This window comes from Salvelinus alpinus, chromosome 11 (assembly GCF_045679555.1).
Source record: "Salvelinus alpinus chromosome 11, SLU_Salpinus.1, whole genome shotgun sequence".
In the NCBI taxonomy this organism is placed as follows: domain Eukaryota; kingdom Metazoa; phylum Chordata; class Actinopteri; order Salmoniformes; family Salmonidae; genus Salvelinus; species Salvelinus alpinus.
Genome location: NC_092096.1, coordinates 55141559 through 55154012, shown reverse-complemented (window position 1 = coordinate 55154012; position 12454 = coordinate 55141559). Strand labels below are relative to the sequence as shown.

Here is a 12454-nt window from a genome sequence, read left to right as displayed (position 1 = left end):
TGAAGTAGAGGGAGGGAGAGGACAGAAAAGACCGATAGCTATCATAACACTGTACATAGCCATAATATGACATTTGAAATGTCTATTCCTTTGATGAAACTTCAGTGTAATGTTTACTGTTCATTTTTGATTGATTATTTCACTTTTGTTTTATTTATTATTTCACTTGCTTTGTCAATGTAAACATATGTTTCCCATGCCAATAAAGCCCATTGAATTGAATGGAACCTAAGTTTACCCCTCAGGTGGAGGAGGGGTTCTATGTAAATTGAGGGAGGGCTAAAACCGACTCCACCAGAAGAAAAAAAAGCTGAAAGAGAATTCCAATCCATTAGTGCGCCTGCCTGCTAGTCGGAAGATGGGGATTTTTTTCATTCGAACATTTCCCCTTTTCCCAAACAAGCAGTCAGTCTGTCAATGTGCTCCGAGCGTTAGACAAGTCAAACGAGTGGGATTTTGAACTAGTGAGACCGGGGACATATCGAATGGAAACCATTGGAAGCTATCCAGATTCCAAATGACTCGCCACATCAGACAGGCGAGGCTATAACATATGAATATGAGTTCAAGTTCGATTTATTATTCAAAGTTTTATTTTGCTCTTCGTCTGGTAAGGACTGAAGTTGAATAGGCTGGAGATCTTCTAGCCTTCAGTTATCTTTCGAGTCCAGTGTTTTGATGTGTTATGTGATAAATTGATTGCTGGATTTGTCAACACCACCTGAGTTCGTTTGTTTGAATTGCCAGTCTCATTTACAAATCGTTTGGGAAAGGATATTGATTTACTCACTGGAAGAGAAGAGAAATGACACGCAGTGTGTACCAAACCGTGCAATGACAAATCCACCGACCAGCGAGCATCAACACGTCCTTCTGATGGAGCTACTGTTCTAAACTGGGGGGGGAAGCCTCTATTTTTAAACACCGCATTTTTGCTAATGTCTCGAATCTTTTGAAACTACAATTTATTTATCGGAGTAAAGACTCTAAAGAAAATAAGAAGTAGAAAGGAATGGGAGAGAAACCGAAGAGAATCGGCGCAGAGAACAAGGGAACATTGTTTGGGAAAACACAATTATAGGAAACACCAACACGCAACAGAAAATAGCTCTCCTCGAGCGCCTATCAAACCAGGACAGAAATCGATTCAACGGGAGTTATTTTTTTTGTGGAAGAAGGGGAGTGGTGCTCAAGCCATTGAACACAGCTAGAGCAACTTTCTCTGCCGTAGTTGTCAATAACTACGTTGTGTCCTCTATTATTCGTTTCATATCCATGCGGTTGCCCAAGGCACGATATTTCCTCCTCACGCGTTGAGTGACTCACCTATAGCTTACACGGCTATAGCCTTTGTTTGGACGGCACCCCATCTACATCCTCATAGAAAATATACCATTGATTTTTAAAAATGGGGTTCAATAATAGGGGTTGTGGAGTTGCAATAGCGTGTCGGAGAAGTGGGAGTAAACTGGGATTTGTGCTGATATTCTTACTGGATTTACTGGGAACGGCGGTGAGCAACATGGAACCCATCTACTGGAATTCAGTGAACAAAAGGTAATGTCGGAAGTAAAGTTGTGCAGCCTATGGGATTACTTTGCAGTCGTTTGTAAACGATAATTATAGGCCTCTCTTTATTATGTGGAGAAAGCTCTCAATGAAGTTCGGGGGGGGAAGGGTGTGTAATAACGACTTCAGCTCTCTCTCTCTCTCTCCATTGTCGAGTTATCCAAGGCTAAAGACGGTGTGGGATTTGTATGTGGCCCAGACTCGTAAACTGCAGTTTGTATTGAGTGTGTATGTTGAGGGATTTTAAGACAATATTTCGAAGAAAACGCGTTTTTTTTCTCCTTTCGATGCTTATCGAATGTTCTACATTTGTCTCATTCCCAAATGTTTCTCCCACATAGCATATCAATTGCAATCACCCATTGAAATCAATATTGTTCAAAGTGACAATTGTCATGTAGTTGTTACATTGTAATTAATTTATTAGGACTACATAAACGTTTGGCTATTGTCATCCAAACCATTTATGGGTAGGGTTGAGTTGAACCTATAGGTAGTAGCGGGGTTCCCCAATTGTTGCATTTATTATATATATATTTTTTGTTGGATATAAAAGACTTAAAAACACCAGGAAATAAGCTCCAAGTGATTATAATTTTTGAAATCTGTTCCCAAGTATTACCAGGCATAGAGACACGTGATGTATGCAAATGTCAGCAAGGTTTGAACATTTTATGTTTTAGTAAAATTTTATCTGTTTGGGGTTCTTGCTGTCAATTTGCAGTCTACAAATAATTTGTAATTATGTTCCTGCACCCGACCATCCCCTAAGAAAAAAATCGGCCCGTGGCTAAATCTATTTCAGGGATGGGCAACTTTGATTGGGGTGGGGGACACAACAGGTCTGAATTTATCATGAGGGGGCTCGAGTTGCTTCCAGTCTGCATACCCACCACATGTGCAGTTTTAAGAGCTCAAGTTAACTCATTTTGCCATGGGGCATAGAGAAAATATTGCACTTTTAAAGCAAGTTTGCTGTAATTCTTCTCATTTTTCCATGGGCGGAGAGGAAAATGAAGTGTTTTTAATATGACATCTGAGTGATGAAACAATATTGATCTTAGTAGCCTAATCTAGACACTGTGTAGCCTTGAAGACCACGTTGGCATTGATTAACAATAAAGAGACTGCCTGTCCGGAACACATTCAACTCATTTGCAATTTGCCTGTGTAAAAAGGAAAGTCCGTTGTAGGTGAGAAATGTCATTTAAAACACCCCCCACCCCATTATCCACTCTGACTAACGACCGAGACCACCTTACCTCACACCTCCACCAATTTCCATGCGTCTGAATTGACACCTGGTGGCGATGGTGTGTGTGGTAGGCAGCCTACCCCAAACCTTGAGACTCCATAGCTGGTCTGGAACGGAATGTAGGTTATGCGCAGCAGTGCAGCTATTAGGCCGGGCTACAGATGCCGAGGGCTGTTTTAAGACGAATAGGCTTTTAATGTCTCCATGTGGTGGTTGGCTACTCCGGGGCCTATCTTCACTCGACAGATGCTGCAACAAGGGGATCTAATTCTGTGCGGCTCTGCCATTGTAGCTCTTGGCAAAAGCCCCTAATGAGGGGCTGCGTCCCAAATGGCACCCTTTTCCCTTTGTATATTTGAGACGCACGGGGTCTTTGTCAGTGGTGGGCGTAGTAATCTGATGGGTGCCTCTGCCTTGGACACGGGAGGGTAGTTTTCACTGAAGGACTGTAGGCCGTGTGCTTTGTGAGTGGGCCTAATGCTCTGTTGATAGGGTATCGTGTGATTTGATTCTAATTTAATAGACTTGCCACTTTACTTGTTAGTTCTGTTACCTCCATTTGTGAGGTAAGTCGTCCTACGCCTCGGCCTAGAGCTAATGGATAACCGTGGTGACTTTCACACTAGTTACTGGTTCACACTTTCCCCTGTGCCCACTCAGGTCATGGAAAGAGACAATCTTAGGTGAAGTAGACAACGTTTTACTTTATCGCACAAAATAACTGCCTTGTAATTTTCCTCAGTTAAATCATGGAAGGCATGTTCTTACATGGCTGATACAATGTGATTTACACAAGTTGTTACAAGTTAACAAGTGTTTAAGAAAATGATCACCCCCCCACACACATACGCGCACACTATATTTCTTGTATTCTATCAAAATGATCACACCCTGGTATATAAAGCCAGGACAAAGCAGTAAATTCACGCTGAAGTGCATGCATGGTTCACATTTTGGGTTTGTAGCAAATGTATTGGCAACTGTAGTGTAGTTAACCTTCAGACCATTCCTAATTTCACTGCTTTGAAGTTTAGGGTGTCCACCTGCACATTCTCCTTCCTCCCACTCTGCCCTTCTCTCCCTCTCTCTTCTCTTGTCAGTGTCTTCAAGTCACTTTTTTCTGTTGCTTCTCGCTGCCTCATTCTTTCTCCCTCTCCCATTGTACCTATCGCTCTCATGCTCTCATTTTATGCCTCTCTTTCTTTAATAGGTCAGACACACCGATATGATTTTCAAAACGTACTGTTGACAGTACTTAGCACATCTGAACAGTGTTGGCAGTCAATTTCTTTTGTGTTCACACAGCAAAGACCTTGAAGTCGTGAGCTACTCAGCCTTGTTAAATTAAAATACTCCAAACCAGAAGGTGGCAGTAGTGTTTGGGCAATACATGTCCTTGTGTGTTTTAGTTTATGGCAGGGGTTGGAACTAAAAATATTTTCCAATCGTTTTGTTCTGAATAGAACCATTATTTTCTTTCCGGTCTGTTCCGACCAGCAAAATATTAGTTCTGAAGCGGTTCGAACCCCCCAAAAAGTAAGGGTTTATTGTTCCTTTTTAAACCTCCGAAATATATATTTACATTTAGCTCGACATTAAATTACTTCACCAATCAGTGCGGATAGAGAAGCTAGCTATGGAGCGGGCAAGCTATAGTTGTTTACCTGCATTGGACAGACAAGTGTAGGGCGCGAGATACGACTGAAATTTTGCTGGTGGGGAGAGGGTGAGAAAGAGGCTTGGCTTGAAGCGCTGGACATCTTGTTATGACATGCCTTATCTGAATTATAGCTCGGAAGAGCGGCTTCTATGATGGAACTTTGAATGCGTTTTAACTTCTGAGAGTTGTCTTAACGTTGGACCACAGCTAGCTAGCTAGCTAACAAGCTTGTGTGCAGACCTGCACCAGAATTAAAATAAAACACGGCTTGCCTTTTTGTAGTTAATAAATCCAATGTGAAGCGCGATAACTATAGTATCCTTAACTAACATTGAAACGTTAATACATTCTTATAAAATCTCTCTCCCTAATTTCTGATTCACGCTTGTAATGTCAGTAGGCTACAGGGCCCCCGAGTGGTGCGGTGGTCTAAGACACTGCATCTCAGCGCAAGAGGTGTCACTGCAGTACCTGGTTTGAATCAGGCTGCATCACATCCGGCCGTGATTGGGAGTCCCGTAGGGCGGCGCACAATTGGCCCAGCGTAGTTCGCGTTTGGCCGGGGTAGGCCGTCATTGTAAATAAGAATTTGTTTTTAGCTGACTTGCCTAGTTAAATAAAGGTTAAATAAAAAAATATATTAAAAAAAACACAGCCTATGCCTCAGAGGGGGAGGGGCAAAGACTTTCAGCTAACAGTAGTGCTGAGGGTTTAACCAAAGTGTTGGTTACTTTCCTTTTTTTTTTTTTTATACAACTCATTGACCAACGTCGGTTCAATTATTTGAATTCAGTTCAAGCCTGACCTGTGCGATGTAATTGTCGTTTCCAACAGGCCAATATTCTACATAGTTTAGCACAGAAAATGTGGTAATTAACTACAATGACCACAATCCATTGCGTGCCTACTTATCTGGTCTGTGTGTTTCTTTTACGCCTGCTACGTAAGAGAGACAGAAGAATGTCGAGGGATAGAGAGAAGTTGCTTCACAAGGTATCTCTACCTGAAAATACACGATCTAAGTGATTGATAGTTGGTATTCAGCAGTCATAAAACTATCCCTTATTTACTCTGAAGAACTACTAAAATAGTGATTTTGTCAGACCGCATAGGCAGCAGCTCTATAGAGATGAGATGACTTGGAATTAAATAATAAAGTCATCAAATAAAACAAATGAAATATTTTTGTAAAGTCATGTGAATACATTTTAGTCATTTAGCAAACACTCTTATCCAGAGCAACACACTAGTGAGTGCATACATTTTCAAATCAAATTTGTTACATGTTGAGCAGATATTATTGCGGGTGTAACAAAATGCTTTTGTTTCTAGCTCCAACAGTGGAGTACTATCTAACAATAGGCACAATCAAAGTAAAGGAATACACAGTTGAAGTCAGAAGTTTACATACACCTTAGCCAAATACAATACATTTTAAAAAAGTTTCACAATTCCTGACATTTAATCCTAGTAAAAATTCCCACTCTTAGGTCAGTTAGATCACCACTTTATTTTAAGAATGTGAAATGTCAGAATAATAGTAGAAAGAATTATTTATTTCAGCTTTTATGTCTTTCATCACATTCCCAGTGGGTCAGAAGTTTACATACACTCAATTAGTATTTGGTAGCATTGTCTTTAAATTGTTCAACTTGGGTCAAACGTTTCGGGTAGCCTTCCACAAGCTTCCCACAGTAAGTTGGGTGAATTTTGGCCCATTCCTCCTGACAGAGCTGGTGTAACTCAGTCAGGTTTCTAGGCCTCCTTGCTCGCAAACGCTTTTTCAGTTCTGCCCACAAATTTTCTATAGGTTTGAGGTCAGGGCTTTGTGATGGCCACTCCAATACCTTGACCTTGTTGTCCTTAGGCCATTTTGCCACAACTTTGGAAGTATGCTTGGGGTCATTGTCCATTTGGAAGACCCATTAGCGACCAAGCTTTAACTTCCTGACTGATGTCTTGAGATGTTGCTTCAATATATCCACATAATTTTCCTACCTCATGATGTCATCTATTTTGTGAAGTGCACCAGTCCCTCCTGCAGCAAAGCACCCCCACAACATGATGCTGCCACCCCCGTGCTTCACGGTTGGTATGGTGTTCTTCGGCTTGCAAGCCGCCCCCTTTTTCCTCCAAACATAACGATGGTCATTATGGCCAAACAGTTATATTTTTGTTTCATCAGACCAGATGACATTTCTCCAAAAAGTACGATCTTTGTTCCCATGTGCAGTTGGAAACAGTAGTCTGGGTTTTTTTATGGCAGTTTTGGAGCAGTGGCTTCTTCCTTGCTGAGCAGCCTTTCAGGTTATGTCAATATAGGACTCGTTTTACTGTGGATATAGATACTTTTGTACCTGTTTCCTCCAGCATCTTCACAAGGTCCTTTGCTGTTGTTCTGGGATTGATTTGCACTTTTCGCACCAAAGTACGTTCATGTCTAGGAGACAAAACTTCCTTCCTGAGCGGTATGACGGCTACGTGGTCCTATGTTGTTTATACTTGCGTACTAATGTTTGTACAGATGAACATGGTACCTTCAGGCATTTGGAAATTGCTCCCAAGGATGAACCAGACTTGTGGAGGTCTACAATTTTTTTCTGGAGTCTTGGCTGATTTCTTTTGATTTTCCCATGATGTCAAGCAATGAGGCACTGAGTTTGAAGGTAGGCCTTGAAATACATCCACAGATACACCTCCAATTGACTCAAATGATGTCAATTATTCTATCAGAAGCTTCTAAAGCCATGACATTTTCTGGAATTTTCCAAGCTGTTTAAAGGCATAGTCAACTTAGTGTATGTAAACTTCTGACCCACTGGAATTGTGATACAGTGATACAGATAAGTGAAATAATCTGTCTGTAAACAATTGTTGGAAAAATGTCCTAACCGACTTGACAAAACTATAGTTTGTTAACAAGACATTTGTGGAGTGGTTGAAGAACGAGTTTTAATGACGCCAACCTAAGTGTATGTAAACTTCCGACTTCAACTGTATAAATATTTGGACGAGCAATGTCAGAACGGCATAGATAAGATACAGTAGAACAGGATAGAATACAGATGAGTAATGCAAAATATGTAAACAATATTAGTGGCCAGTGATTTCAAGTCTATGTATATTGGGCAGCAGCCTCCAATGTGCTAGTGATGGCTATTTAACAGACTGATGGCCTTGAGATAGAAGCTATTTTTCAGTCTCTCGGTCCCAGCTTTGATGCGCCTGTACTGACCTCGCCTTCTGGATGATAGCGGTGTGAACAGGCAGTGGTTCAGGTGGTTTTTGTCCTTGATTATCTTTTTGGCCTTCCTGTGACATTTGGTGCTGTAGATGTCCTGGAGGACAGGTAGCTTGCCCCCAGTAATGCGTTGGGCAGACCCGCACCACCCTCTGGAGAGCCCTCTGGTTGCGGGCAGTGCAGTTGCCGTACCAGGTGGGGATACAGCCCGACAGGCTTTTCATACTGATCCCCCGTGGGAATAACACCCACAACTCTTTTTGGCTCCCCACACGGGGGATCGTGCTCTCTGATTGGCTCAAAGTCAAGTTGTTGGCCACTGATGAGCATTGCAATTCTACAAGTAGAAACGACATGTTTGTCACCACCGGGTCGGCACTCAACAGGTAACGCTTTTGTTCTAGCAAGAGAAGGAACGGCCTCCCACTGTGGTAAGTGCATATCGGCAGACTACACTCTTTGGAAAAAAAGTCCCCGTAGGAGAACCCTTTTGGGTTCCATTTAGAACCCTTTCTACAGAGGGACCCAACGTTTTTTTTTTTACCTGGAACCAAAAAGGGTTCCCCTATGGGGACAGCCGAAGAACCCTTTTAAGTTCTAGATGGCACCTTTTTTACTAAGAGTGTATTGGCAGTGAGATTCTCGGTGTGTTTCATGCTTTATGCTCATGTCTACTTCCATCCTTTAGTCCATTCCTCTCTCATCTCTCTCCGTCCTACCCTCACGTTCTCTCTCCAGGGCCATAACTACATATGAGGACACCGAGGTGCAGACCTCTGTATTTTGGGGGGAAATTGTTTATATTATTATCTTCATTAAATTTGGAAACTCACTAGGTGACATTTCTTAGTTATGCATCAGTAGTTTCTCTTGCTATGTCACCGACAGTTACAAAATTAGCCATGTGTCAGTTAATATTTTTTAGATTGGTAAAATTAGTCTAGTTAGTCTAGCCAGCTATCAAAACTTGTACACTGCAAAAAAGTTCAATCTAACCAAGGCTAAATATCTAAAGGTATTGAGTGATAATTCACTAAAAATGTGTTTTTTCTTTTCTTACAAACCTAAATGATCTAACGTCATTGGGAGATCATTTAGCTTATTTTAACAAAAAAATGCTTAATACAAGTCATTTCGTATTTCAATATATTTGATCTTAATTAAACCCCCCCCCCCCCTTACCGGACCTGGTTACGGCCCTGCTCCATCTCTTCCTGTCATTTTCCATCGGCCGTCTCTCTCTCTTTCAGTCCTCTCAGAGCCCGGTGACCAGACGTGGCAAATTAAAAACGTGTCCCATTCAGACGCTGATTATACAGCTACACAGCAGGGGACACTGTGACTAAAGGTAGGTTAGAGAAAGGAGGGAGGAGAGACAGATGGGGGGGGGGGGGTGTAGAGAGGAGAGTGAGGTAAGGCTGGATGATTGAAAGGGGTGGAATGGCTGGAACATAAGGAAATGTATGTGGGAAAAAAGAAGGGAGGGAGTGAGGGAAGGGGAAGAGGGGTTAGATAGATAGGGAGAGAAAAAAGTAAGGTGAGGTAGAGTGGGAGATAGTGAAGGAGAGAGGATGCTGGAGTCTGGGAGGAGTAAGGGTGGAATCGATATGGGTTAAGACAAGTGCCAATACACGTTATACTTAAAAGGAACAGGAATTGAATCAGAACAATCACCTTGGGAGAATCTCCCCGAGACATACAAGGCCTTCAGAAAGTATTCATACCCCTCGACTTATTCCACATTTTGTTGTTACAGCCTGAATCCAAAATGGATTAAATATATATTTATTTCTGACCCATCTACACACAATGCCCCATAATGACAAAGTGAAACTCATGTTTTTAGAAATTGTAGCACCCCTGAGTCAATACATTTTCAAATCATCTTTAGCAGTGAATACAGCTGTGAGTCTTTCTGGACAAGTCTAAGAGCTTTGCACACCTACGCTACATGACCAAAAGTATGTGAACACTTGCTTGTCAAACATTGCTTCCATTCAGCCACAAAAGCATTAGTGAGGTCGGGCACTGATATTGGGCAGCTTTCCAATTCCTAAAGTGGTTGAATGGGGTTGAGGTTAGGTCTGTGCAGGCCAGTCAAGTTCTTCCACACCTATCTCGACACACCATTTCTGTATGGATCTCGCTTTGTGCACGGGGGTTTTGTCATGATGAAACAGGAAAGGGCCTTCCCCAAACTGTTGCCAAAAGTTGGAAGCACGGAATTGTCTAGAATGTCATTGTATTCTGTAGCGTTAAGATTTACCTTCACTGGAACTAAAGGGCCCGAACCATGAATAACAGCCCCATATCATCAATCAAACTTTACAGTTGGCACTATGCATTGGGGCAGGTAGCGTTCTCCTGGCATCCACCAAACACAAACTCGTCTGTTGGACAACCAGACAGTGAAGCATGATTCATCACTCCAGAGAACGCGTTTTCACTGCTCCAGAGTCCAATGGTGGCGAGCTTTACACCACTCCAGCCGACGCTTGGCATTGCTCATGGTGATCTTAGGCTTGTGTGTGGCTCGTCGGCCATGGAAACCCATTTCATGAAGCTCCCGACGAACAGTTATTTTGCTGACGTTGCGTCCAGAGGTAGTTTGGAATTCGGTAGAGAGTGTAGCAGCTGAGGACAGATAATTTTGACGCGCTTCAGCACTCGGCAGTCCTGTTCTGTGAACTTGTGTAGCCTACCACTTCGCGGCTGAGCCGTTGTTGCTCGTAGGCGTTTCGCCTTCACAATAACAGCACTTGTAGTCGACCGAGCCAGCTGTAGCAGGGCAGAAATTTGACAAACTGACTTGTTGGAATCCTATAGTGGTGCCACGTTGAAAGTCACTGAGCTGTTCAGTAAGGCCATTCTACTGCCAATGTTTGTCTATGGAGAATCTATTACTGTGTGCTTGATTTTATACACCTGTCAGCAACGGGTGTGGCTGAAGTAGCTGAATCCACTAATTTGAAGGGATGTCCACAGACCCCGCAGCAATGTTCCAGCATCTAGTGGAAAGCCTTCCCAGAAGAGTGGAGGCTGTTATATCAGCAAAAGGGAACCAACTCCATATTAATGCCCTTGATTTTGGAATGAGATGTTCAATGAGCCGTTGTCCACATACTTCTGGTCACGTAGAGTGTGTTGTACAACGTTTGTACATTATATGGGCTTCACGTAGCGATTGTGGTGAAACCCTGTGTTTCTTCTGGTTCCCTATTAGGATTCTTATTATACCGGTTCTTCTATCGAGGAAGATTAACATGCAAATTCCCGTGAGATGGTATGGCCGAGGGTGCAACTTCACATGATGTTAACGGCTCATAGTCCACACCTTCTTATGCAATGCCATGCCAATTGGCCACAAAGTGGCTCTATAACAGGTGATTGAAATGGCAAACTTTGAACGGTCATGCCCCTCACCCCATATGACAGAGTCCTGAAATGCATAGCTTAGGACCCTCCTCTCACAAGGAACGAATTTGCCTCAAGGACTGTTACGCAACACCCTGCTACAACTCAACTCCCCGTGGAGTGAAAGAGGTATGGGACTGTAGGTGTGAGTACGGATGAAAAAAGGCAGAGAATTTACCATTTACTAGGAATTTATTCCTTCACACGGTAATATGGGGAAAAGGGGCTGGACGGAACCTAAGTAAAGAAAGTAAATGTCAAAGCCCCTCTCCTATCTTACCTGCCTACCCACTACTTACCTAACTTAGCACCACCTGGTGCCCTAACCAAAATACGGGGTGGTCCTCCCAGGTCTTACCTAGTGTGCATAGACAGTGAATAATTCGAGTTATTTATGCCCGCGGGCCTCTTACCTAAGCACTCCCTAGGTGCCTTCCCCTTCCCCCCCTGGGAACAAATAAAACAGAATATTAAACAATTTCACAAACAGACTGAGAAACACAGGACATCAAATAAGCTCTATCTGACTGAGCAACAAACTCAGACAGAACATACCAAAGCTGCTCCGAGCAACAACTATCATAGTACATACCATCTCACTCTGAGCAACAACCAACATATGATATAGCCATCAGCCTCCTCTCTCAGCAATCATCTCCCTTCTGAGCAACAGAACACTGGCTTATATAGCTTCAGAAGGAGTTGGTAATTGAAGACAGCTGCGTCCTCTCCAATCATCAATGGGGCTGACCAATCAGCTGCTTGGGGAGAATTTCAGGAAGCCATTTCCTGAAATACATACATGCAAATACACAAACTACAACACAGAAACTGGGGAACGTAACAAGGACCCATAACGTCCGCCATGATGGCCGTTTTAGAATTTGGTGAAAAACCCTTAAATGACATTTCTTCCGGAACTACTGGGCCGGTCTGGATAAACCTTGATATATGGAATCTATGGACCAAGGTCTCTAAACACAATAGTTTCCAGACTAATACAGGACGTCAAACAACATACCAACTTACCAATAAGCATTCATGTGGGCGTGGTCTGGCTCATTAATGCATATTAAATCAGACACAGATATTCACGTTGTAACCAAACTTGGTACACATGTTCACAAACACTCTCTCAACATATGTGAGCATATTCAGATGGACCACACGGCGGTGCCATAACAGGCACATGTTTATATCTCTTGTTCTGTTTGACTCAGAGTGATGACATTTGGCACAAATGATAAGGGATATCAGTCATAAGGTTCGCCATGATGGATATTCTGCCATTAAGAATGTTTTGTGACAAACACTT

The 12454-nt window shown here is 42.6% G+C and overlaps 1 protein-coding gene across 1 annotated transcript in view; it reads left to right on the top strand.

The window, feature by feature from the left end:
• Positions 1-327: 327 nt before the first annotated feature.
• Positions 328-12454, top strand: part of LOC139534452 (ephrin-B3-like) — a 105086-nt gene continuing 92959 nt past the window's right edge. The window contains exon 1 of the mRNA XM_071333615.1: positions 328-1557. Within this exon, the coding sequence (XP_071189716.1) occupies positions 1409-1557 (149 nt within the window). The 5' untranslated portion in view covers positions 328-1408. The remainder of the gene's footprint in view (positions 1558-12454) is intronic.